Consider the following 25,986-nt stretch of genomic DNA (forward strand, 5'->3'; position numbering starts at 1 on the left):
CCTTAGTTGTGGGGGGAGTTGACGGGAGCTTCGAGCCCCCGGGGACCATGGCGGGGACCATACTAGCCTGCGGCAGCCTGCCGAGAGTTATGGGGATGCATATAGCGAGGTTGTCGAAATGCGCCAGGCGTGTGTGTGACATGAGGTCTAGATCGTTGGATGGCTGCCGGTTGTCTGAGACACCCTCAACGAGGAGCCTAGACGGGAACGCCACGCGGGCCGCATTCACTTGTCATGGGGTGTAGAGGGTGTAGAGCATGTTACGGAAGAGTTCCGCCTTGTGATACTGCGCTGTGATCTGTACGGTGGCTGGTAGAGTGACTCGGGGTGTGGTCTTTGGCTGTAAGCTGGTAATTATGCAACAACACTTATACGAGCACAGATCACCGCTTGTTGGATATTCTCCGATGGTCTGTGACGATGGCCGGTGGTGGCGAGTCGGACTACCAGCGTCACTTGTTGTTCATCGCGTTATCACTTGATGTAATAGATGAGGTGAGTTGTTGAATGAGTTGAGATGTGCTGACGATCAGCTGTGCCTCTGCCCTCCCCTGTGGCGGAATCGCGAGATCTGCCATGCCTCTCGTGTGCCGTAAGAACAAGATATCCGAATCCGTAACGTAAAACGCAAAGGATATCGGGGTGATGAGCATCCGTCGCCACGTAGAGACGCCCCTCCGTAACAGGACCGTTTGGGGACATGTTTAAGCTTCCTGCCAAGGCCATGCTTTAGGGCTAGTAGGCAGGACGCTTATGCAAGCCATCGGAAAATTGACAAGGGAGCTATGACCTCGAGGGGGATTTACATAGCCGTGCTGGGATCCCCTTGGTCTGGGTAGCTATTAGCTTCCGATCGAGTATGGAGGGGCGTTCGTGTGGGAGGACAGCGGCAGCTAGGCAGGCAGGCAGGCAGTCCTATCGTCCAAGGTTTCCTTCACATTAGCAGTGACACTGCATGTGGAAGTGCGTTGGAAGATCCTTCGTACAATGCCCAGACGGGCAAGGTTGTTGAGAGAATGCCATTGTTGGTGACAAAGGACCACACGGTGATCCTTCAAGAAGGTAATCCAAGGTCCTGAACTGAGGAGACATGTTTCTGTTTTCCCAAAGTGAACATTCGGCGAGCAACATCTGGCTGTCGAGACGTCTTGGGACTGAGTCTGAGACATGAAAGCGCCCAACTCCACTTGCTCTCGTGATGCTCTGTAATCAGGTCGCCGGAGCTCGCAATCCGTGAGGATCCTGAGTGGTCTGCGTGACATGTCTGAATGCCATCGCAGAGTTCCGCCATGAACGGTATCTCAAAGCACCAGCCAGACAAGGTTTCGTCATCTTGGCAGAGGGCCAGCCCCAGATCCAGATCTGTCACATCACGGCCTGGGCGATGGGCTAGGCTAGCAAACGTTTGGAAGACCCGCTCCCCGTTCCTGCATGCTTTTGGTCTGAAGCAGGTCCCCGACGTGGGTCAAGCGTCCGACCTGGCTTTCAAGAGGCTGCAGGTCTGGATGTTGATGGGTCACATCGACCAGGACACGATGGAGCCCATGACCCGGATATGGCTGTCAGATAGAGTTGTATGCAGGGGAATCTGCAAGGGCGAGAGGTAATCGTGATTCGCTTGCCGTTTGCCGTGCCTGGATGTAGATATTAATCGTAGATCCTGTCTCAGTTTGATCTTTCTGTTTCACTCCAACAGCAACAACCGCAAACACAATGAAGCACATTCTCATCCTTGGCACTCTTTGGACAGCACAGACTGTCGCCCAGCGATACACTTATACGACTCAGACGATAACAGAATGTTTCAGTTCAACACAGACCGACTTTGGCCCTGCAGCTCCCACACAAGGTCCTGACAAGTACTGGACCGTCGAGATGCCCGAGTGTCACGACTGCAACTGTCCTGACTGCGCATACACACACACATACACGACGACGCTTGACGTCTTTTCTCCCAAGGGACTGGCCAAGTTCCCTTATGAGGTCAAGGAGATCTACCGGGGCATGTCTACAATGCCTGCAGATGCGACCCCGACTGCGATGCCATATGGCTTCACTTCGGCTGTCGAGACTTGCAACATCTGTGGTGATGAGCCCATAGTTGCAACCATGACCTATCCTCGGGGCGGAAGCCCATACCGAGAGAATGTTCCCGTAGCCACGGGTGTTGTGGAAACCAAGTTCGAGCGACCCTCAACATTGAGAACCAAGGTCGCTGGCGAGGAGGCTACTGCAGCTCCTTCAGGAGATGATCAGGACGACGACGACGAGACTCTCCTCGAGAACACTCTCGTTTACCACAAGGCTACTGACGTCGACGGGGTTGACCCTGATGACTTTACCGATTTTGTCGACTCTGCCGACTTTGGCATCGGCGACGGCACCATCTACGATGATGAAGAGGAAGAGAATGATGAAGATTCAACACCAACAACAGAAAAGTTCAACAACTTCCATGAGCTGGAAGAACCCGCGGCAGCACCCTCAAAGGAGAAGGACAACGCGGCAGGCAGCATACAACCGCCAGCCAAGGCCGCATTGGCACTCCTCCTGCCACTAGCATTCATAATATGATGCGGCATCATATAAGAGACATAAAAAAAACAGAAAAAACACCAAACACAACAACACAAGAATGCATTCAGCGACTGGCGTTGCATATCGCATTGATCATTTTGGAGGATTCCTATGTCTGGTAGTCATGATATCCACAGCCTGCTGTCCCTTTAGAGGCGCAGAAGAGTGAGGGAACGAGAGATCCAGTGCCCAGGTGCACAGCATTATCAGGGGTTCAACACGGCCCGCTTGGGGTCTCGGGAAGGAGGAAAGCAGAGTAATCACACCACTTAGATAGATACCCTTTAATAAAGAACATCTCAAAGGAGAGCAAACAGTATGCCGATGCCAGTTCCCGTGTTTCTCGTGCTTGTGATAAAGTCTTCCCTTTGTTCGGCAGTTGAAGGGATCTCAAAGGGGTTTGGAGTGACCAAACAAGGGAGGGAACCGATTGGAAAGTGTGGCGTATGCACAAGCTCGCAACAGAGTGGCCACCTTGAGGCTATTCACAGATCGAACCGGAGGCGGAGCGGAAGCCGGAGGTGATCAGCGGGGACAGATATGCTGAGACCCTTGGCATGTAGAGTGTTTCAAAGTCAGATTGGGGGGACGAACCCCTTTGATTTCGCGTCTGTCGCAGTTTTCTGACAATGATCCACGGACGGCATAGCAGTGAGAATGCTGCTTGATTGATTCCAAAGCCAAGTGACAATCATCCATGTCGTGATAGTCGAGTGAATCGGGCGCAGTTGGGATGTGATCATGGCGATGAGGTTGTAAGTGGATCTTGGACAAGGGCAGGAAATGTACCTAGGAAAGTGGGTGCCTGAAAAGCAAGGCTCAGACGCTACCCCCACCTGGGGAATTCCGTCTCGTCTGTGATCAAGCTTAACCATCCCTACTATCGCTCGCTCGCTACCTATCATCCCTTAAAATAAATAAGTCAAGGGTCGATATTGATAATCATATAAGAGCCGCCGGGACCAGCATTTGTCTAAGGGGTCTCCTACCTATCAAGCAAAATCTTCCCTGCAACAATCGCCCTTCAACATGCGGCATCCGCGGATCCATTGTGTTGTCATGTTTTGACCTCCTCCCGTGCACCCGACCTCCGCATCTCCCGGAAGACGGCAACGTCATGGCATCTTACCCAGTGCGCGGCAACCCAAACCAGCCGCACTGCTGACGAAGGCGCGAATAACATTAGGATGTGACCTTGTGGGAAAAAAGGGACTCGGTGCATGGATCTGCCGCTCAGCTGAAGGAATAGATGCCACGTGATTGGCCTGGGATGCTCCCTTTTGTGGCCCCTTCCCTTCTCCAGTGGCGCAGCAACAACCCGTCAAACGTTGTGGCTCTGCTTCTGCAGCATCACAGCGGGGAGAGTGCCTTGGGGGAGAGAGCCTTAGCAGAATGCCCCGGGCGAGAAAGTCGTGGAGGCTCAGCAAGGCACCTCTTTGATAGAGGAGGGTTGGGAGATTGCGCCCGAGGCTAACACTCTCGAGTGCCAGCGTTAACCTTTGTGACCCGGACGGGAAGCAAGCGCTGTTAGTACAAGGACCCGGGACCCTAGGACGGGGCCCCAGGCCCCCCCTCGTTCAAAGCCACAGTCAGACTGCCGTCAGTTCTGTGCGGCTCTTGTGGCTCCGGCAACGCGTGGCCAGCCAATCCTCTGGGCGGAGGGAGTGGTCTGGGCTGGGTCTGGCGGCGTCATGGGAGGCCAGAGATGGAGTGTGCCGCTGGCCAGGGAACCTGTTTCGTCAGGGTTTCCAGCGTCAGTCGGGGGCTTGCACAGCACTGCGGTCGTTGAACTCTGTTGTCCGACTCGAATCAGAGCACAGCCCAACACCACCACACTCTTCCTCTTCTCTCGTCCCTGATAAACAAATCCTCCTCTTGTTTTTTCCTCCTGCGACGACCTTGACGCTCTTTTCTGCTGTCCTATCTAGCGAGCTTTGTTCTTTGGCGATTAATTACGAACCCCCTAGATACGATACATCCCATCTACGCTAGCGTTTGCGACGACCGTCAGCTTAAGCCAGCAAACAAACGACGACGGCCACCCACAGTCTGATATCTGCACCAGACTCCCGGCGCTTCGAGCATCCGCTCGATCATAAAAACCTCCCTTTTCGATAACTACAACCATCCTCTCCATCCTCATCGAACCTCACAGCAGCCATGGCCATCAACTTCGACCCCGATATCGTACCCAATCTGAAGCTTGGTCTTCACTCCTTCCAGATCATCTTCTCCTTTGTCGCATGGTGTTTGCAGATTGGTGTGCTCAACGCCAAAAACGCCAAGGTGACTGGAAAGAATGGATGGACCTTTGCAGTGGTGAGTTTTGGCTTCTCCGGCCGGCCCATTGCACCAAGCTGACTTGGTCGTGTAGTGTTTCCTCTCGGTGCCAGCCTGGATCTTCCTCATCATGACCCCCCGATGGGAACGCACTCGCCGGTTCGCCCAGCCGCATGCTATGCTCGCTGTCGACGCCCTCTTCACCATCATGTGGCTGTCAGCATTTGCTACTCAGGCCTCCTACAATGCTGAGGGTTCTTGTGGCAAGGCTTGCGGCATAAGCAAGGGTATTGTTGGTCTTGGCGTCTTGACCACGTACGTCTCCTAGCAGTCAGACTGCGGTATCCGTCAACAATCCGTGAGCTGATCACTGACCTCTGTGCAGTCTTCTCTTTGCCGCCACAACCTTTGTCTCGGCCTTTACCCTCAACTACTACCAGAACAACAACGTTCTGCCCGGCTACGACAACCGCCAGATCCGGGGCGGAGACAACATCGACCCCGACAAGGCCGCCTTCTCCATGGCGCCCCACGATGACGAGGCCTACGAGCGGGTCAACATGGAGGACAACGAGCCCACAGGCAACCCCTACGGCGGATACAACGGCAGCTACAACAGCACCACCCGCTATGGTGACAACAACACCAACCCCTACAATGCTGAGGATGAGGATCCTGCCCGCTACGGCTCCACTCCAGGCCGGACCAACACCCTCTTTGAAAACGACACCGAGTACCACTCGGGCGGCGCTCAGTATGGCAGCAACCCTACGAGCGGCGGCTACGACGATCACCCTGCCCACTTCCCAGCCGGCAACTATGACCGAACACACTAAGGTTCCGCCGAGGGCCTTGTAAATGAGACAAGAAAGGATATAGATTGGCTCTTTATTTGCACATGGTGTTTTGTTTTGCTTGGGGCCGAAAGGAACATTGACTCTTTTGGAAATGTCTTGCGTACGCGCAAGCCGGCGGCTGGGAGGGGGATAACTGGGAAATATTTTTGTGTTGTACGGTAGATGAAACGTCTCTTGGCTTTTTGTTGACACGAGGTGTTTACGGCGTCATGAATTGCCCAGGAGAGACACACACATGCGCACACTCTACGGAGATTAAGGGGGGTCAAATCTTGGGATGCATTTGCGAGAGATGGAATATTTTGCGCGCACCAAAGGGCTCACGGTGCGGGTATGGATTATTCAGGTGCCTTTTTTTTTGCAGATACTCTGTTATTGAACAGTTTGGAAAAAAAAGTTCAGTTGTATGTTGTTCTTGTAAATTGAGAACCGAGTATGCCTCGTAGCCCAACTCCCAACGCCATTTATTCTTTCTAGGAACCTAAGCCCATTTTGATGCTCCAAATATTTGATTCTCTCTTTCTCTCCTATGCCTTGTTCAACTTGCGGATTCGCTTGGCGATATCGGCCGCCGTCTGCTGCATGGGGTTCAACTTTCGGTCCTTGGCCATGGCCGCCGTGTCGTCGCCGTACTTGGCCACCAACTTGTCCAGCCACTCCTTCTCACGACTGCTCTGATGCCGGGGCTTCTTCTCCACGGGGGCCTTGCTCTCCTCGATCAGAGACTTGACAACGTCGGTAGCATCAGCATCGTCCTCAATGCCACCCCACTCCTCGGTGGGCTCCTCGTCGTCGCTGTCACGGTCGAGGTCGTTCAGGGGATCGTTGAGCGGGTTAGGCTTCGCCTGACCCAGGATTCGAACAATCTTTCCATCTGCGTCGCGCTCGACTCGCGCCTCGGAGACGATGGCGTTCTCAACGGTTGCGATGCCGAAGGGGTCTTTGGAAGAGGTGCGAGTCGTCGTGGCGCCGAGGAGCTTCTCTGTACCGCCGGTGGGGGCCTTGAGGCGGGCTAAGAGGCCAAGACGGCGGTAGTTTTGTGCCAGAGTCTCATTCTTGTTCCTGCAAGACCCATGTTAGCACTTTGCAACTGGATAGAGGGTGGCTGGAAAGCGCACCAGTTCTTTGCGATGGCGTCGTTGCCGCGAGGGTTGAGGATCTTCTTGGTCCTGTTTGACTGGCGGATGGGTTGGCGACCCGATCTGCGCTTCTTCTTTTGGAGTTCGCGACCCATTGTGACAAGAGAATTAGGTGGTGGTTGGGGGTTGTGTCTGTAAGAGTGCAGATGGATAACCTGCGACAGGACGTTGATGTCGCCGCCAAAATTTCTGATGGCGATAAGATAAGGCGGGTGCACTAGGCTAGAATAGGTTCCAGGGTTGGGGTTAGCAGAGCTTCCGTCCCGCGATCAAGCTTCATCAAGTTTTGGTGGCCTCGCCCATACACATCAATCATCTTAAATGGATTTTACAAGATTAAAGTGGAAATTCAAGTGTTCTAAGTGCGAAATTGGCTCCCTAAGCACTAAGAACCTGTGCCTGCATCTCAGGCGCTTTCACGATGGACAAAGTAGAACTGCTTGGATGTCGACCATGCGGCAATCTTCCGGGCTACTAGCTTTGGGCTGCCATATTAAATATGAAGTTTCCGGAGCTGTCTTGAGGAGGCATCACGCTTGTCGTCGCCGGTGCCGTCTTCGTACTTCTTTTTACAAACATAGAAACAGTAACATCACTATAACCTTTCACGTTCCATACTGAAATCATCAAGGTACTTGAATGCGACATCCTTGCTACGGCAACCACTCGTGAGGCATCGGGCGCAACAAGGTTTCGAACTTTGTCAGTAATCCTCGTATACAGCACTCTTCCACCAGGACCCAGAGGGGCTGGTTTTTCTGACCTCCACCGCCAACATGGCCCAACAGGGACCAGTCAGCACCTGCAATGTGATGCCATTTGAAGTCATCCTCCAGTAACACGGGGTTTGCTATGTAAGTAAGCCTACGTTTCTGTCAATAAACACTTTGTGTCTCTTGTGACGTCGGTGCCGTAGGTCATGGAGTTTTAGATACTGGATATCGTACGTATCATTTGATACAGAGCAAGAGATAGCATCAGAATCTTGACATAAATTCTAATAGGAATTATCTTGAAGAGCATTCCGCAATAAAAACTATAATTGTGAGGATGTTGGATGTTGGATGATTGAGGAATCTTGGGTTGAATGCTGTGTGTGGATCGAGAACTGAAAAGCGATATCAAAGAGGACTGACAGAAGACCTAGAACTTAATCCCATAATGTTGTCTGCCCTGAGTCCTCTTCCAGCAAAGGCACGATAAATTCATCGAGAAAGTCGAGCACCGGAAGTAAACCAACTGAAGGCGATGGTCGAGAACGAAAAGACTAAGGGACGATTCTTGGTGCGACTCAGTTGGAGTTCGATATTAGTGAGTATATAGCACAGTGACGCCAAGCTCTCGCTGAAGTTGTTCGATGACCGGCAGACTCCCGTTCTTCATTTGTCCGTTGACTATGAGATCCTGAAGGTTCGTCCTGACCCATCGATCTGAACCTTCGGAGTCTCGTGTGCAGCCCGCGGGCCGTATCGTGTTATTCGTTCAGATACGCTCGGTTCATGTAGGCGACAAGGTACCGAGTATCCAGTTTCAGGAAACATAATCCGAATGGCGATTCAAGACCGCAACGATGCAGCCATCGTGATGCGTAAGAACAACCAGTCGAACTGGGAGCCAAAGAAAAGGGAGCACTGTTTGTATGGCCTGATTGACCCTCGCTTCCAGTATCCCGTCCTGCCTGAAAGGACATACCCAATGTATGCCATTATATATAGTAGGAGAAGCCATCGAAGGTCTGTGTATCTCCGCAGGGAGGAGTGCGCCTGGGATGATTCTCTCCTGAGCCGCATATTGCCACTGGCGATAGTGTCTAGCTTCTCGTCAGTTTTGGTAATGTCAGACAAAAGTCAGGTACCTTACCTACCAGGAATTTCGCCCGCTGTACCTTCTCGGGGATGTCAAGTTCCTCGCGCTCCTCCACCATTTTCCGAACCAACTCCAGGTTCTCTTCTATATACGCTCCTGCATCCTCCTTCGGATTGGTCTTCACCAAGGGATCCATGGTGGCCTCGGAAATCTGCTGTAGATTTCCGTCCGGTATCCCAAACGACTTCCAGGTTGTGCCCGCTCTTTCTCTCATCCGTCTGGACTTCAGACCCAACACGCCCTGCCTCATGTTGGGCCTTGTAAAGCGCGATGCCCTTGTGAAGTGAATGTGGGAGATGGTCACTACTTTGAGCTGATCTCAGGCATGGTTTCTTCCATCTCCCGTGTGAATGATCTGGGGTGACATGAAATCTGGGATACAGTTGTCGAGGCTTGCCCTGTATATAGGAGGAGTCATTCGCGTGGAAGTGTCATCGTAGCGGCGTCTTTTCGAGACCAAGAGGCATCGCCTGTTCCCGCTGCAGTAGACAACCCCGTTTCCCTCTTCCTTGGGGCAGGGACTTGTAAGGAAGGATTCTCTCATCTTGTCGTCTAATATATATAGATCGCATCCCGTATCATTGACTTCTGTGTCCAGGGTATCCTAACTCTTTGCGTCGACGAATGCGCTCTATATTGGAGAGCCTTGTATTGCTTCTGAATAGAAGCTGGTGATGTCAACCTTTGTCTGGGGACATATCTAGTCGGGGTATTGGCGACCGTTTTCATGCTGACAGGTATGGCAGGACTTGACGATCTTCGCCCTGGAGTCTTTGAGGCTGACGGTGCCGCTGTCGCAGAGTTCGTTGAGATCACCCCCTTCGGGGATTGTTGGTGGAAGCCTTTCCACGGCTCGGGGGAGCATCCAGGAGAAAAAGCAAACGAGGCATAAGAGCAACTCTACGACACTTATTATATATACCTTGTGAAATATACACCGACCACTGTTCACCCGAGAGGCTTACTGCTCATGGTCAGAGAAGAAAGGGTGGTCGAGTGGCAAGACCAGAATTGAGGCGAGAGAGAGGGTTGCGGATTACATAGAAGAGTCGTTTGCTGTTTGCCCTCTCTTCTCTGTGGGCAGCTCAAGCATTGCTGCCTGCAGGCCCTCAACAAGCATATCATGACAAATGGTAGAAATCAGAATGAGGAGACTTTTAAAATACATTCCAACTTGGTGGTATTTGACACACATTTCTAAGCTATATCCCAATCAAAGGATCAGGCAAAGAATAAGACGAGGTGACCTCAGAGCTCAGGTGGAGGTTGGATTATTTTCCCGCTGCTTTAGGGCTCTTCTCAAGTAAAATAATTAACAACACCATAAAAATGTGTTGAGGAGAGTTAGCCGCAGGCGCTCAGCAGTGGTCAGTGAATCACTGTCACCAGATATCGGCAGTGAATCACTACAGCTGCCATGAACATCTGCCAGCTGCCGACGGCTGCCAGCTTGAGTTAATCTCTCCCTCTCACCTCAAAGTTCCCCTCCTTCTTCATTCATCGCACCAAAACAAACGCAACAAGCACTCTTCGTCTCCGAGTGATCCCAACACCATGTGGCGTTTCCTTGATTCCATCCTTGGGCTCATCTTTGAGTTCATCCACTGGCTTGTCTTTGTCAAGCTTACAAACTGGGAGAAGGAAAGGCTGCGTCGGATGGGAGTCGAGTCCCAGGAGGAGCTGGACGAGCTCGTGAGGCAGAGATGCGAGGCTTGGACCAGTCAGATCAGTCCTGAGCAGGAAGCGGAATTTCTGCGCCGCCACCCACAGGTGATCCAAGTCTCGCGATCGTTCAAGAATGATCAGCCGCTGACAGCCTCACTTCATTTAGATTCTAGAGACCCTTCGGCAGCGAGCGGAAGCGGGTTCACCCCGTGAATCACCAGGACCAAGGTAAGCAGGCTTCTTCTGTCCAGTTTTCATCCCCAAAATCACATTTGGCACCTAGAGCTCACACAATGTTTTCTCGGGCAGACCCTCCGACCTCGATGACGACCAGGATCGCCCCCGATGGTACCTCTAAGCAGGTTCATTCCGGTGACGAAAGGGGCGATGGGACGGATTCCCGATCATATCAGGGTTTTTGACAACGACGAACCTGAGTTTACAGATTCAGAGGTCTCTTGTAAGACTAGTCTCTGGGGAAATAATGGAGGCCTAGTTGGAGTTGGGGATACACCTGGGTTCAAGTGCCGAGGGAGACTTTGAAGGTGATGTGGATGTGTGGGGGTAGTTCTACGCTTTTCGCTCCCCGTCACCTGTGCCTTCAGGGCTCGACTAATAGCTCAACGTCAATATTACACATCCCGTGTAGAGACGTAGAATTAGCACTGCCTCTGAGTTTTCTTTGATTCCTTTTTCCCTGCTTCCTACTGTGATGCTGGTCTTGTGGCTCGGAGTGTCGGCATGTAAGACGGATGCCAGGCTAGAGTACACAAGGCCATGAGGGCGAGTAAGCATGTGTCCACAAGGTACGTTGAAGTATATTATCGCTCACAAGTCGTATCTATATTGTATCCTGCTCAAGCAAACCGAGCATAAAGACGGGATTCGTGTCTGAGGGCCAGGCTATCTAAACCACTTCGCTATCCTTCCAATTACGCAAACCACATACTCCAACCCTTCAAAACCCCATTCAAACCTTGAACTTTCTAGGATCCAGCTTGTCGACGTTGGCACTCTTTGCCGCCCCGTCAAACACAAACTCGGACATGAGCTTGCCCGTGCCCGGCCCGTTCTGGATGCCCCAGCACGTGTGGCCCGCCGCGACAAACAAGCCCGGCACTGTCGTCCTGCCGAGCAGCGGGCCGCTCTCCTGGCCGAACCTTATGTGCCGCGGAAGGTAGCAGGCCTGCTTGGCCTTGATGGGCGCCGCGGCTAGGATGGGGCTGATGGTGCCAAGATAGGAGATGATGTCGTCGCATTGGGCTTCATCACACTCTACCAGGTCTGCTGTCTCTGGGAGGGGGACGTTGGTATCGGGCTCGCCTGCGCTAAGTTAGACTTTGTAGCTTGCTGCTTTTGGGGACGAACTTACCACAAGCATACGCCTCGCCAAACGGTCTTGCATAGATCTCAGGGTCAACACGGCCCTTGTGTCTCCTCTTCTGCCCCATCTTGGCACGGTGCTCAGGGACAAAGTCCGGCGGCAGCTCAATATCTGTAAAGATGGCGTAAGGGCTGACTTCAACATCGTACACGACACTATGAGCCCGTAAACTCTCGATCTTGGCACGAGGCAGCACCTTTGGTGTCCAAGGCCCCGCGGCTACGACTATGTCGGTCACGCGCTCAATCGTCTTCTTCTCATCCGTCTCGCGGTCCAGATACTCGACGCTCTCGACTCCGGCCTTGGAGGAATTTACCTTTGTCACCTTGGCGTTGGTGTGTATTTTTGTGCCGGCTTGCTGAGCGAGCTCGGCGATGGCTGTTGTAAAGTGAAGAGGATGTACCTGGGCTGTCTCGGTGGTGCCAGGCGAACCCATCTCAGACCAGTTGTCGATGATGTCGTGGTCGACCCAGTCAAGGTCCTCTGGTATACTACCAGCCTCGAGAAGATCCTTTGCGGCACCATTCTGCTTGGGAAGCTTCTCCCAAGTCTTTCCATCCTCACTAACTTGCTGCATAGCCTTGATGCGGTCCCGCGACACGACAGCGTCAAAGCTCCCGCATCCGAGGCGTCGGTAGCCCCATCTCCGGGGCCCGTCGTGCTCGGCTGCTAGCTCGGCGTGCAGGCGGTACGAGAGCGGGACCAGGCATGCCGGGTAAGCCCAGAGGGCGAGGAGGCCGCCAGCCTTGCCTGAGGCGCCGGGGGCGACAGAGGGCGCGGCCTCGAGGAGGGTGACGGTGTGCAGGACCGGGTTGAACTTGGGATGGCGGGTGAGGTAGTAGGCTGTTGTGCAGCCAATGATGCCGCCTCCTGGATTACCGTTGGTCAGCCATGATAGGTCCGTGAATGTGACAAACAGTAGGTAGGTAGCAACAAGGCTGTGAGTGAGAGAGGGAGCTTCGAGGACGGACAGGTCATGTGGGGAACTGACCGACGACGACAATATTCCGCTTCCCGTCCATCACGACGTCTAAGTATGTATGTATGTACTGTGCTATCGTTAATCAAAGAAGGCAAATGCCGTTCGAGCTGAGCTGAGCTGAGCTGAGCTGAGCCAAGCTGAGCTGTAAGCTGCCGTGCCGTTGATCAGAAACGCCGCGGCGTTTGGAGCTTCGGAGGATCGGGGGATGGTGACGTATCGGGGCCGCAGGGGCGCTAGTCCGAGCTGTGCTGTAGCTATCAGGTACGCGGGGCGGCGGCCGACTCGATGATGCAAGCGGGGCAGGACGACGGACCATTTGCCGAAGCGGGGGTGCTTGCTTCGGGAGGGTGTTGAACCGACGGCCAAACGAATTGAGAGAGAGGCATTGTTCATTTGTAAGAATAACGTGAATGGATCTCATTGATGGGTGTTTTGAATGCCTGTTATCAAGATGTAGGGTGGCTCTTGGCGTGTCTGCTAACGAGAGGCTATTCAACGTTATGACTTGACCCACGTGGAGCATGAAAGCCAAGACTGGCAGTTGAACTAACAGTTCATCTCGACTATGGTACCTACTGCGTAATAGTTAGCTGATATTAGAAACGATACAATTCCAAATACTATCGATAGTAGCAGCAATACAATTCCAAATACCATCACCCACTGGCCCTCGCGTTCGGTACCGGTGCAACTCAAGTTCCCGCCGTCTCCACCTCGAATACGTCACTATTCCTAGAACAGGGCCATCTGCCGAGGTATGTGGAAGACTTCTGTCACTGTTCCGATGCCAATGGGATCACCTGGAGAAAAAAAGAACTTGTCTCTGGTCAATCCTAGCTTACGTTACCTTGTGCTACAGAATTGCTGAATCATGCCGTGGCGTGTTCCTGAGTCTCTGTCTCTGCCTCTGCCGTCACGACGTTGCATGCGCGGGCTTAATAAACCCACTATCCGAACCTCGATCTGTTCCCCACCACTTTCACCTCTCAACAACAACATCAAAAGAGCTGCATTTTTCCGTCTTGGCTATCGCAAGTTTCCATCAGCTGCTGCGTTTTCCACCTCTATTCCTCGATTTCTTTCATCCTCAAACATGGCTTCCGCTACCAGCTTCTACGACTTTAAGCCGCTTGACAGTGCGTATTCCCCCGCTTCAAGAGCCCATATCCCCCCACCTCACGGGATCTGTACCACAAGTCACACAATGCTAACATCACCACAGAGCGCGGCCAAGAGGTCCCCCTGGCCGATTACAAGGGCAAGGTCGTCCTCATCGTCAACACGGCCTCCAAGTGCGGCTTCACCCCTCAGTACGCCGGCCTGGAGAAGCTCTGGACCGACATCAAGCAGAAGCACCCGGACGATTTCGTCATCCTCGGCTTCCCCTGCAACCAGTTCGGCGCCCAGGAGCCCGGGTCCGACGAGGAGATCCAGAGCTTCTGCCAGGTCAACTACGGCGTCACCTTCCCCATTATGCAAAAGACCGAGGTCAACGGCGACGGCACCAACCCTCTCTGGGCCTGGCTCAAGGAGCAGCAGCCCGGTCTCCTGGGCCTCAAGCGCGTCAAGTGGAACTTTGAAAAGTTCCTCGTCGGACGCGACGGAACGGTCAAGGGCCGCTGGGCCAGCACCACCAAGCCCGAGTCCCTCGAGAAGCCCATCCTCGACGCTCTCGCTGAGGAGGTCAAGGCTTGAATGGTGTGATTGAGGGATTTGGTTTTTTTGTGTGTCCCTAGACTCCCCTCGCTTGATATGAGATACCCAACCGAGAAAAGGGGCGTGGATGAGAGCATCTATTGCGGAGCAATTAATGGAGGCTCCAAACAAGTCCATCTACTTAATGAAAGAATTTGCATGATCAATCTTTCCGCCCCTCTGTTGTTGTGAGTTGTAGTAAATTCACTCATGAGCGTGATTCATACACACTGAGATTGTGAGTGTGTGTACAGACAAGGCACAACTTCACTGAACACACTTGGCTGAGTAACCAAGATGTGATTGTCTGCTTCTCATCGCCCAAAGATGACAGTCAGTTTGAGAAACCATAAGCTGTGTCATGAGACGGTAGTTTTGTTATCTCATGGATTGAAATGCCAGGTCTAAACAAGTCGATTCCTCGGTCTGACTTTTACAATGTAGACGATTTTACATTCTCCAGTCAGATTAGTAGACTTAGTAACTTGCATTATTACTATACTAATATTAGGAATCTCGAGTCCAATAATACATTACATGGTCACTCTCAGGCTCAACTCTGTTGCATAATACACCTTTTCCACTCCCATGCTCATGTACCTCACAGAGTTTCGTAGTAATACCTCGTCGCAACATCGTACTCCAGCAATACCTCAGCCTCCATGTGCTCGACCTTTGCCACAACCTGCTGCCAAAGGTACACCTCAAACGCACCAGGCATCACACCCGGTACCACCGAAGCACATCTGTAGCTCGTCTCATCTTCTGGAGACAAGATTGTCACCAAGTTGCGACCGGGAAGACGATAGAAGCCAGGTGTGTCATCTGGAGGGTTCCAGCTAACCACCATGGCTGGACGGATGCGCTCCTTGAAGGGGGCTTGAGACATCTCAGGTCGCGGATCTCTACTGGAAAGGCCGTGCTGACCAGGCTTGTCTGAGGGAGCTTCGCCATCAGTGTCTTTCTGTTCAGCCTTTGGCTTCACATTACTTGGTCGCTGAGAGTCAACATGGAGGCGCCAGAACTTTGACTGGAAAGCAGTAGCTTGCTCCATCGTCACACCCGGCGTCTTGAGACAACGAGTGATAAACCCGGGAACTGGAAGGCGAAGCAGCTGCTTTCCTGTCTCTTGAGGTGCAAGAATCTCGGCTGAAACTGGAGGTGTTCCAGACTATCAGAGTTGTCAGTATTACTACAGTTCATCAAAGAATTGCGGGTTGAAGTCTCTTACGTTCTTTTCAATCCACTCCTGAAGCTGCTGGTGAGACCAGGTACTGGGCTTTACAACATCGTACTTGGGTACTACGGCCTTGGGCACCGGAACCCTCAGCATCTCTCCATACCTCAAGGTGTTCTTGCTAGCGCCCACATCCAGGAAGCTTGGGTTGACGCAGGCTACGACAACAGTCTTACAACTGCGCTCTGCGGCAGGATCAAAGACGTGCTTGAGAACTTTGGTCAAGGCACTCTGTCGGAAAGGCACGTACAGCTTCTTTCCGGGTGTAGCCGTGCCAGCGTCAATGCTTGCCCTGCCGCGAATACAGTCCTTGAGAACAGAGAGACTAGCGTTGATCTCTCGTGCCTCCTTCATGCGCTCGGCCGAGTGAGCAGTGACATCTCGAGCAGCCTCAGAGCCAGCAAGATCAATGAGATACAACAGTCCGTCATCTGCCTGGGGCAGCTCAGGGTTCTCGAGTCTAATTTTGCATATAGCGTGCGAGCGTGATGAAGAGTCGTTCTTTTGCGTAGATGCAGTGCGTCGGAAGGAAGCAGCATTGTTGATGTGCTTCAGCAGCGTCGCTGCGTCTGTGACGTTGTACTCGGACGCTCCAGCGAGATGAGTTGAACCAAACGAGTCCTCCAGGATAGACACGGGCTTGCGCGAGTTGAGAAGATCAAAGGCCGAGTTTCCGGCCAGTTCGATGATGGAGATGAAGATGCTCCGGCTGCCTTCAACCTCATCCGAGAACAAAGTCTCGGCAATAAGGCGTTCAAGTCCGCTGACTGTATAAGTCTTGCCCGAACCCGTCTGGCCATAGGCGAACATGGTGCTGACACCGCCACGCCATGCCCAGGGGACGAGAGGCTTGACGAGTTCCTTGTAGATGGCTTCGGTTGTGTCATCAGAGCCAAAGACTCGATCAACACGGAAGCTGAAAGACTGTTCGCCGTTAGAATATTCCGTCAACTCCAGAGATATACTCACAGTCAATCCAGGGGCGCCCCTGAAAGTTCTCCGCAGCTCGTGCAAGTCGACAGTGCCGGCAGGTTGAGCTCGTGGAAAGACACCAGTCAACAGCCCGGCCTCCTTCTCATCCTCAAGCATCGGACGAAGGCGAGTAGCAATAGTGATATCAGGGTTAGACTCTTCGGCAACGGGCTTGCCCTTGGTTGGGGCTGGCCTGAAGCGATCCACGAGCACCTGGTAGCGCTGAGCATTCTCAAGGGTGAACTGGTCCATGGTTGCGCGGGTTTAAGTGACAAGATGAAAAATAGAGGGGTTTCGGATTCTTCTGGTGCTGAATTTTGAGTTTTTCAATAATATGACCTCAATCAAAGGCCATGACTGTTAAAATACTCGGTGCAAATGGTGATGCCTAATTCAAGCTGAAGTGAAGAAGCGTCGGCCCCTATGTTGTGGCGCGCTGGCCCAGCAACTACTGACAGTGACACGCCAGGTATCACGAGTTGCCCGAAATCGAAATTACTTAAATTTGACCTCATATCATGTAGAGTAAAGGTGCTTATATGATTATACCATTCATTTTTCTATGGGTTGTCGTAGCAATGTGTGCGTTGCGTCGTCGCGTCGTTTCACAAGTCCGTTCACCTACTCCGAGGCACGCACATATGCTTTCATGATAAACAATTCTTATACTAGATAATAAATATAAACGATGAAATCATATATAATCTCGTGCTACCAACATTCATCCCAACGACATCGGTGCGAGGGTTCACCATGTGCAATGGAGAAAGTCATGTCTGAGTGTTGTTCCATGCAACAGCCACAGCTTTCAGGCACCCAGAACTGAGCTCACAACCCCAAGGCAGCAGGTTTCAAGGCCTCATTTTCTTTGATCATCAATTTAAGATAATAGACGAAAAGCCTCTTATGGTCATTATCTTAAGTATGAAACATGCTGCCTAGTTTCCCCTGTCTTGAGCAATCGCCTCTAGGGTGGATCATGGATAGGCAGCCTTCTCCGTCCCAGTCTCGTTCAACTATTGTCCCTCTTTGCGGATTTAGTGTTCTCTGGTGCTTAAATTGAATCAATACATAAAGTCTGAGAATTCTGTTTGAATCTAAATCCCTATCATTTTATTTTTCCTTCGTTTTCGAACCAAATCGTTGAGTGACGCCTTGACCGCCACTCAAATCATCAACCTCCAACCAAATAAGGACTCCAGGCAATCACTACTGTGAATTTACTATCGTGAAAACCCTCTCGGATACGCGGAGTGAGTTTATATGTTGTTGGTTCACTATCTGAATCTCCATCGTCTCGCCCACGCTGTCCTTGGCAATGGTTTCTATAGGACATAGGAACTCTCAGAGCTGTTCCCTGATCTTAACCCACTTGAATAATGTAACTCGTTATGCTTGCGCTCTTGTAGGATTTATTGTTAACTTTTAACCCGCACGTAAACATCTGGACAAAGAGCTCATGGTTATTTGAGATGACGGCCTGGAAGTAGTTGGACATGTCAACCTTAAGCCATGCTAAGTCAACCGTGTTGGAAAGCTGTGTAGCTTATGGGGAGACACGATAGGATGTCTTTTAGATATATACTAAACCAAATGTTCAAGCACTGTCTCTCTGGACTGCATCAAGCAGCTTGGCACGACAAGTTCCCTACCATCCCTGTGTAAGCCATCGTCGTTGACTTTCACAACGACCTCGACGAAAGCTGAAGATGTCGTTTTCAGCCCGCTTCTATTCGCATCTAGAATATGAATGTACTTGTTTTGATCCCAAAGTTTAGCTGGTGGGCGTGAGTTGAAAGAATGCCCTGAGGTCACGGTTGCCTTCAGCTGCCAAGTCTGTCAGCCCGCCTCACTGTTCAAAGAACTAGAAACTTCGTCTCCAATGACTAATTTGTGAGTTTACGAAAGATGGAGTTTATACAATTCGCTGCTGCCTATAAGGCATGTAAGCCCAATGGGCGGTGGATTCCCCCTAATCCGGCGAGGGCTATCGAGACAATGTGTGTCTCAGTAAGCCGGACATCAAGACAGGAACGGCAATGCGACCGGTATAAGCCACGGCAGCTGACTGCGATCTCACGGGCCGCGAGAAGAAGCTTTTCTTGGTGAGATGCTTATCAACATCCTAGAGGAGATCTTGCGATTGGCAATGGGCGAGATAGATATTCTCTCTTTGCGCTGAAGGGAGCTGAGATGTCTGGTGGAGAGATAAGAGGAAATGTGTAATGAAAACTTGACCCCAACGTCCAAGTTCTTATCATTTCAAGAAGAGAAATGATCAATGCGTCGTGACGTGTTGTTCATCATAGAAACACCAGCATCAAGGCTGACCGAGATCAACTCGATCAGAGCATCTCAAGCACATCATTGCCAAGTCATGACCGCCTTTGCTCGGCGTTCATCTCAACCACGCCACTCACACGACGTCGATATCATGAGCATCATCGCTCGCTTCTCCCCAGCCTCGATTGGCGATGGCCTAGCAGCCATTTGGGCTAGAAACAAGCACGATCCGCGCACCGACTGCCGATCACCCTTCGGTGAAGCGGAACCCTTTCCGCCGTCAATCTTATCAGAACCCCCCTCCCAACCCAAGCACAAAAAAAGGACAGTCCTCTGTCGTGCAGTGCGTGCATCAGTGCAGCGCCCTCTGTTCTTCCCCGGATTTCCAGAAGCCTGCAATGCCACCCTCCCGCTAACCCCCCAGGAAGACGCGCACCGAGGCAAATCAATAAAGCGGGAGCCAAAAATCAAGCTCGGATCGTCGCCCTTAGACTCACCAGCCACTTGGGGCCGGTCGACAGCCACCCAATTCTCCAAGTTGTCAAGGTTTTCAACTTTCACGGCCACCGGCCCTTCGTCGGTTCACGCAACGGGGATATTACGTACAATGTGCGAGGTAAAAGGGGGGAGTGAGCTTCTAAATGTCATCGCCAGTAAGCCATGATGCTAAAGGGTCCACTTGACGGGGAGAATGCCTGGGTACACTAGCCGGTGACGACGGTAGGTACAGTAACGAAATCAATTGTCAGTCAGGGAAGCAAATGAAGGGATATCGAAGCGCTGCAACCCAGGACAGATGCGGTAGGAGGGCTGCAGAGGACTTGGTTCCTGCGCCAGGGAGTTGCAGCACCAACGGTGCTCTGATGCTGGCAGCTGACTAGCCCTATCCCCCTTCTGAGTTGTCTTGCTTCTTGTCAACTGACGGACCTCGTCCGACATGTCGTCCATCCTCTTGTGGAGAAGCGTAACTGTCACCTGAAAACCCGGAGTGCAGAGTCTGGGGAATGCGGGTGTGTGCGGGGAGATCACCCATACCCCGAGTCCGATTGAACGGTCCATGTGCAAGAGGATTGCCCTTTGCAGATGAAATGTAATCATCACTTGAATTGTCGGGACGTTGCTTGCGCATGAGACCATGACAAGACCAAGTGGAACTTTTGCGCCTTCAGAGCGGGGAGCCATGTTCTGTTGCTGCAACTCTGGACACTGCATCAACACCTCGTCTCGTCTCGTCTCGTCTCGTGTCTTGCTTGCCTGGGCTGGCCATACACTTGGAAATGTGCGATTTGCCTTCTGTAACCGTCCAAGTCTAGCCTGTATTCCCCGACGTCGAGAGTGGTGTGGCTTGTCTGCTAACCGCCGCCTTGACCATCCCCGACCCGATGCTCGCTCTCGGCCCTCGACGGCTTGAATTGACTGACATTTGACAGACAGTCCGGCGTTGGGCTCGCCGTAAGGCCTTGACAGTCGACTGTTGAGGCTGCGCGAACGAGCCAGACCCTCGGTGGCTCCAGTCCGAAACCCAACGCAACGCAGGGCCCATGTGGTTCACGGCCCGCACGCTTCGGAAGCCGAACTTCAAAGACATGACATGCCATCACTGGACTTGCCGCTCATGTACCGTCAACTCCACGTTTGCGCGCGCAACTGGAATTCATGACACATCAATCTGGGGACGAGACGCGGGGACGGGTCGCTTCTCCATGCTTTGGTTGGGGCTACGTCTCGGGGCCTTGCCAAGTATCTGGGGACGATGTGGCTCGGCCTCTTGGCCTGGGTCTGGTGAGAATGCCCCTGGGCAGTTTTTTAGTCAAACCGCCCATGCTATTACGTGTTGAAAAGACGACCTGGCACGTGAAGCCAGAGGCCGTTGCGACGGGTGTGAGGAATTGCTATCCGTCGCGTCGGAGTTTGCGGGGAAACCTGGGGACGTGGAGAGGATGCTCCAGAGTGTGTTGATGACAAGAGGTCCAAGGGACTTGTTCCTGCAAGAAGCCTTCTTGCCTGGGATCCAAACCATGAGCATCAGCGGGACGTGCCATCATGAAATCCTGTGGGGCTTCACGAGATGGACATTCTGCGTTGCTGCGTGGGCCTCGGCTCATACCCAGCTGGGGGCCCAGAATTTGCTCCATTGCTGTTATTTCTGCAGATGGCGACAATCCTTCGATAATGGTGCAAATTTCCATAGCATGATGTCCTGTGTATCCTGAATGAAAACTCATGATAGAGAGCATCGGGTGATGGCCTCTGTCATGGTGCCAGGCCTGCCCGAGTCGAGAGAAACCGATCGTAGCCGATATCAAACACACCTGTTTTCCTTTTTTGCCGCGAGCCGCCATCCTTCTCTCAACAAGATTCGACGAGGGCGATAATAAAAAACTATTGATTCGCTCGGAGCAGTCGGGGGCCTGGTGCTGTTGGACCTCGATCTTGATTCGCCCAGACTATCTCATACCAGCAACGTAGCATCCAACCTCATCTCAAGCCTGTGGCAAACCGGACATGGATCCAAACCCGGCGAAGGCTCGGTTGCCTCCCTTGGCGAGCCGGAGTAGAGTACTGACTGTGGCACTCTCGAGTTGCCAGTAAGAGAGATCACGTCTGGGGGACACGATCGGCCTTTCCCTCGGCATCTTGATCTCGCAACCGGGCCCTACGACAGACCGACTCTTCATCTGCTTTGTTTCAGAGAGCAATCGAGGTTAGTTAAACAAGGGTTGTGTCCAAGTGGCTCGAGATGCATTGGCAAGTTCAAGCCACTGGGTCGAGCGCCCATTGACCAAGTGGGACAAGCCCTTCAACCCGGCCCGCCGAGAATTGCAATGCGCGAATATACAACTCTTGTCTTGCCCAAGAGCCTCAACCAAGGTGAGACCAGACCGTCCGTCACCCTGAAAGGTGTGGCGTTTGTCGCGGAGGAAAACCCCCAAAGGACCTTGCAAATCTGGTTAGCCTGGCTGTTCGAGACCTGATTAACTCGGCCGAGCCTCTTGGTTCAGAGCCAGCGGTCGAGCCAAGTACGGATAGCAGAGGCACAATCTCGTCCTGACACGATGCTCATCTCTAGAAGCAGCGTTGTTCCCGACAGAGTTCAGCTAACCGCGGTGGTGGCCGCAAACTTTCCCAAGATCCCAGATCCCAAATGCTTGTTCTTAGTCGCCGTCGGGACCTCATAATGCACAGCTAGTGAGTGCTTGGATCTGGATTTTCCCAACAACAGGAATCCAGGACAAGCTAACAGACACCACCAGAGGCATAGGTGACTCTGCTAAACCTCCGCCACAGCCAATGGCGAGCGAGCACGGTTAGCGGATAAGGTTGATGAACAGGGACATTGACAACGGGGCATGTCTGGCATGGATCTGCCCCGTTGTCAGCGAGTGGTAGCGGCTCCCAAGCGCCACCCTGGTCTCGGTGGAAGAAATTGGGACAGACCAGGAGGGCTTTTTGCAGAGTACGAGGCTTAGACCCTTGGGGCCCGGCTTCCATGCAGCATCGTTCGGTCCTTCTAACGCACGATTCATCGTTTAGCGCATGTAGCTAGCCCCGAGTCGTGGTTGGTTCGGAATACCACCGTAGTCCCTTGTCGTCCCCGCAGCAGGCCTTCCCCTGTCGATACATCGGTTGACTGCTTTCGCGCGTAGGACGAACCCTCCAAACCAAGAGGCGCCGGTAGTCGTCTCTGGGCCACGGCATTCGGGGCATCAAACGCTGTCGAGTTGCAACCCAGAAGTATACCGCGCCATCCGCCCACGAAGGAGACCCAATTCCACAAACTCATCCTGTTGCATCCATCGCTGTAGCTAAGCGCCAAGGTTCAAGGATGCCCCTCACTAGGGCTTGACGAGAGCAACCCGCTGGGAGGGTTGCTTGCGAAACGCAGCGTTCATGATTGCTGCGCGTGTGTGTCGTGTCCCACAGTCCCTTATCCTGCACTGTCCATTCATTACGGGCAGCCCACATAGTAAGTTTGAATCCGAGTCCAGCGAACCTTGGCTTCTGACGGAGGCAGATCAATCCCATCCGTGCTTCTGGCCTAACACTGTCGGTGAGACGGATGGTTCGGGTTCGAGACGCTTGTGTTCGAACCTGTGAAGCCCTCCGTGCCCTAGATTTTGACCAAATTTGTGGAATCGTCTAGGTTCAGGGCGAATGTCGACAGCAGCAGCAGGAGCAGGGGCCAACTTGACCAGGGCTCTCGGATCCAGGGGAACTTCAACGTTCGACATGACGAGAAGTCTAGGAGCGAGGGTCCAACCCCCACCGGAAAGGGTTTCTGATTGCTACGTTCCGCGCGACCTCCCCTGTTCATCCTCCCAGCCCTCGGGATGATCACACCTTGAGTTTTCCCCCAATCCTTGACCGTAGGATCGGTACTCTTGTAGTCACCGATGGGATTCTGCATCTCTCCGTAAATGCAGCCGCCAGAGCTGACCTGTGAGATGATCATTGCCCTTTTTGATACACGAAAGATTCGCAAAACACCGCCAGGGCGTCAAGATTCGTTTTTCTCTCGGGAGCGGCCGACACCTGGGGGCACGTTAGATTTGACGACTACCGAGCCACTGGGGTCTCGAGGTCAAAAGGGCCGAGGTCAAATTCTCTTGACTTGACGAGCATGTCATCAAGGCAAACTCGTGATAAACATTAAGACAGACAATGTGTTCGCCTTTTGCGCCACAATTGACGGTAATCTTCAACATGAAGGGTACAACGTGTCCTCCTTTACTGGGGAGCGTGGAGGTAGTGACGGAACACTACACAGTGCTTTGTTGCCACCACTTCTCTAATCACTGCCTTTAGCAGTACACGAGGCTGAGTGAGCCTTGCTGAGGGGTGTACAGCCCTCAAAATGTCAAGCTTCGAGAATCGTGGCTTCGGTGCCTTAAGCATCGATATTAAGGAACAGTCACCGCGTCTGGAACCCGCAAAGAAGCAGTAGTTTGTGCAAGAACCCGTCAAAGAGCAAGATTCCGCGCACATTTCGTGCAGGGGCAAGTCATTTCCCACGAGGCGGGAGCAAGGGGTTTCTGGAGTGTGAGGGTTCCGAATAGGGTGACACCGCATGTAAGGGTATCTAAGGAGTTGTGAGGATATCTCTTTGTACCTCGCTCCAGTCTTGGATCCATAACGGATAGAGTTCAGTAATGCTGGAGCAGCAGCCTTATCTGTTAGAGTGCAAGGTCTTGAGTACTTGCCTCTTGGCTTGATATGATGTAAGATGAGTTTGTATCTCCAGCATAAACGAATGTGATCAACTTGCACCCCTCCTGAAGTGTCTGGCAACCCGCGACAGCATCTTTGATTGATGCTTCACTCTTTTCGTGACCGAAAGGAGAAACTTGGAGAGAGAGACAGAGAGCCGGGAAACGTGTGGCGATGGGAGAGGCTGTGAATGGCTGATACCTGTGGTAGTGGTGAAGCAAACTGTTCAGATGACGAGAGCGGCTTGCGCGAGGTGTGGCTGCCAACGTCTGTGAGAGGGTGTGATGCGCCGTATCGATGAAAAGATGCCCCGAACCGCTGCAGATCTGGGGTCACGGGAATCAGTTGGAGAACCCATCTTCTGATCCCACAAAATCCAGCTCGAATACGGATGACGTTGCTGGAGCTCTGTTATCAACTCGACTCCAGGGAAGCCCAAAATCCGTGCGACTTGCCTGCAGACTGTTGTGTTTCCCATATCCTCACTCCTTGTCCCTAGGCTCTGCAGTCTCCATCAGCTAGGGACTAAAGCTGGCCTCGGCGTCGTTTGTCCCCTTCAGCCGAAACGAGGGTCTCTTGTCTGTCCCTGATCCTCGGGCTCCCTCCGTGGGTCGCTATGGATATCATGTCGCGATTTCAGCCCACGCGGGCACGCACCCGCTGAAGCTGCACGAGCAGCAAGGCCGGGCAAAGGGTCGGTCGCAAAGCAAGCTGTGAGTCCATGAATGATGTAAGTGGACGGGCGATCCTTGAAGAGGGGAGAGGGGGTGCTAAGTGGGGGAAGCAGCCAAGAAGCTAACTGCACAGACGGCTAAGGTCAAAAGCGGACTAGCCCATTGGATCACGGAAGACTGGTAGAAGCCTGCATGGAAGCTCTCGCGGGACGCCAGGCGTGCCAAGGCGCCGCCACAGTGACCTCCAGGCAACTGCATTGTAGCACTCCAACACGCTAGCCTCGCTAGGCCTTGGCACGGTCAACCACTGAGGACGCTGCGACTCCTGCACCCCGTTGGAGCCGTTTGTGCCCGTGATTATTGCCGCTCTTCGATTTGACATGATCATGGCGTGAGCTGTCGCTGGCTGTGATTATGGCCAGATCAACCGAGCAGTTGGAACAGTCTGGACGGCTTCCATCCCGCGACCCGGGCGGCCATGTTTGTCCGGCAATCAAGAGCGGGTTCCGTGGCGGGCCTGACGGCATCGTAAATCAGCCCTGTCTGTTCGGGGTCTCCTCGCGGGAGCAACGCTTGCCATGCGTTGTGGCCGGGTGCGTTGTGTTTGTGTCAAGTCTTGTTGCGGGGTGATAGGGCCTCGACAGTGGGAGGGAGGTTGGTTCCACCACCTAGAACGCAACTGCCAGAATTGATGCAAACAAGCAAGACCAGGTTTGCGGCGGCCGGCAGAGGGGAGGCGGGTCGGGTCTTGAATTGCCCGTCGCAATCCGGGTTGGTACGCTGGCACTGCACTGCTCGTTTGGACTTGTTTTCTTGAGCAAAAGGCGTCTTGTTGTTTCGTGGCGGCGCCATTATTCCGCAGACTTTAACAGACCTTCTATTGCGTCTGCAACTCCCTGCCGTTGGCCGATGCGCACAATGCCGATGCGCACAGCCTGAGATCCATGGTTGCGTGCTGTCCTCAAGATTGGCGTATCGATTCGATTCCCGCCAGTGATGCCAGCATATCATATTATGCCCTCTTTGGTCGACAGGGAGCATCCGCGCATCGCGAGTCTTGGCAACCCCGGCTGCTTGGTCCTTTTGCTCTCCAGAGGCGGGGAGTTTTGCATCGGTCGCAGCGTGACGAGTTGAGGTGCTGATGATGGATGGGGGGGAGGCCAAGTT

The 25,986-nt window shown here is 52.9% G+C and overlaps 9 protein-coding genes across 9 annotated transcripts; 4 read left to right on the forward strand and 5 right to left on the reverse strand.

The window, feature by feature from the left end:
* Nucleotides 1–1,289: 1,289 nt before the first annotated feature.
* On the forward strand, nt 1,290–2,574 carry MRS44_012385 (uncharacterized protein; the record flags this gene model as incomplete). The annotated part of the gene is made up of 2 exons (XM_065618783.1): nt 1,290–1,574; nt 1,720–2,574. 2 exons carry the CDS (start codon nt 1,290–1,292, stop codon nt 2,572–2,574), a joined length of 1,140 nt encoding a protein of 379 aa, XP_065474855.1.
* Nucleotides 2,575–4,737: 2,163 nt separating this feature from the next.
* On the forward strand, nt 4,738–5,693 carry MRS44_012386 (uncharacterized protein; the record flags this gene model as incomplete). Its single annotated transcript, XM_046269510.2, has 3 exons — nt 4,738–4,896; nt 4,952–5,172; nt 5,243–5,693. 3 exons carry the CDS (start codon nt 4,738–4,740, stop codon nt 5,691–5,693), a joined length of 831 nt encoding a protein of 276 aa, XP_046133164.1.
* Nucleotides 5,694–6,241: 548 nt separating this feature from the next.
* Nucleotides 6,242–6,948, reverse strand: MRS44_012387 (uncharacterized protein; the record flags this gene model as incomplete). Its single annotated transcript, XM_046281141.1, has 2 exons — nt 6,242–6,776; nt 6,833–6,948. The coding sequence occupies 2 exons, from the start codon at nt 6,946–6,948 to the stop codon at nt 6,242–6,244; spliced, it is 651 nt and encodes a 216-aa protein (XP_046133163.1).
* Nucleotides 6,949–10,273: 3,325 nt separating this feature from the next.
* Nucleotides 10,274–10,742, forward strand: MRS44_012388 (uncharacterized protein; the record flags this gene model as incomplete). Its single annotated transcript, XM_046281140.2, has 3 exons — nt 10,274–10,489; nt 10,551–10,612; nt 10,694–10,742. 3 exons carry the CDS (start codon nt 10,274–10,276, stop codon nt 10,740–10,742), a joined length of 327 nt encoding a protein of 108 aa, XP_046133162.2.
* A 612-nt stretch (nt 10,743–11,354) lies between these two features.
* MRS44_012389 (uncharacterized protein) lies at nt 11,355–12,790 on the reverse strand (the record flags this gene model as incomplete). The annotated part of the gene is made up of 3 exons (XM_046281139.2): nt 11,355–11,707; nt 11,757–12,638; nt 12,760–12,790. 3 exons carry the CDS (start codon nt 12,788–12,790, stop codon nt 11,355–11,357), a joined length of 1,266 nt encoding a protein of 421 aa, XP_046133161.2.
* Nucleotides 12,791–12,828: 38 nt separating this feature from the next.
* On the reverse strand, nt 12,829–13,143 carry MRS44_012390 (uncharacterized protein; the record flags this gene model as incomplete). Its single annotated transcript, XM_065618784.1, has 1 exon — nt 12,829–13,143. One exon carries the CDS (start codon nt 13,141–13,143, stop codon nt 12,829–12,831), a length of 315 nt encoding a protein of 104 aa, XP_065474856.1.
* A 700-nt stretch (nt 13,144–13,843) lies between these two features.
* Nucleotides 13,844–14,445, forward strand: MRS44_012391 (uncharacterized protein; the record flags this gene model as incomplete). Its single annotated transcript, XM_046270913.2, has 2 exons — nt 13,844–13,886; nt 13,973–14,445. 2 exons carry the CDS (start codon nt 13,844–13,846, stop codon nt 14,443–14,445), a joined length of 516 nt encoding a protein of 171 aa, XP_046133160.1.
* Nucleotides 14,446–15,046: 601 nt separating this feature from the next.
* MRS44_012392 (uncharacterized protein) lies at nt 15,047–16,906 on the reverse strand (the record flags this gene model as incomplete). Its single annotated transcript, XM_046272723.2, has 3 exons — nt 15,047–15,616; nt 15,677–16,606; nt 16,652–16,906. 3 exons carry the CDS (start codon nt 16,904–16,906, stop codon nt 15,047–15,049), a joined length of 1,755 nt encoding a protein of 584 aa, XP_046133159.2.
* Nucleotides 16,907–22,953: 6,047 nt separating this feature from the next.
* On the reverse strand, nt 22,954–23,390 carry MRS44_012393 (uncharacterized protein; the record flags this gene model as incomplete). Its single annotated transcript, XM_065618785.1, has 2 exons — nt 22,954–23,216; nt 23,279–23,390. 2 exons carry the CDS (start codon nt 23,388–23,390, stop codon nt 22,954–22,956), a joined length of 375 nt encoding a protein of 124 aa, XP_065474857.1.
* Between the last annotated feature and the right edge of the window lie 2,596 nt (nt 23,391–25,986).

This window comes from Fusarium solani, assembly GCF_023522795.1.
Source record: "Fusarium solani strain SB1 chromosome Unknown bctg00000008, whole genome shotgun sequence".
In the NCBI taxonomy this organism is placed as follows: Eukaryota; Fungi; Ascomycota; class Sordariomycetes; order Hypocreales; family Nectriaceae; genus Fusarium; species Fusarium solani.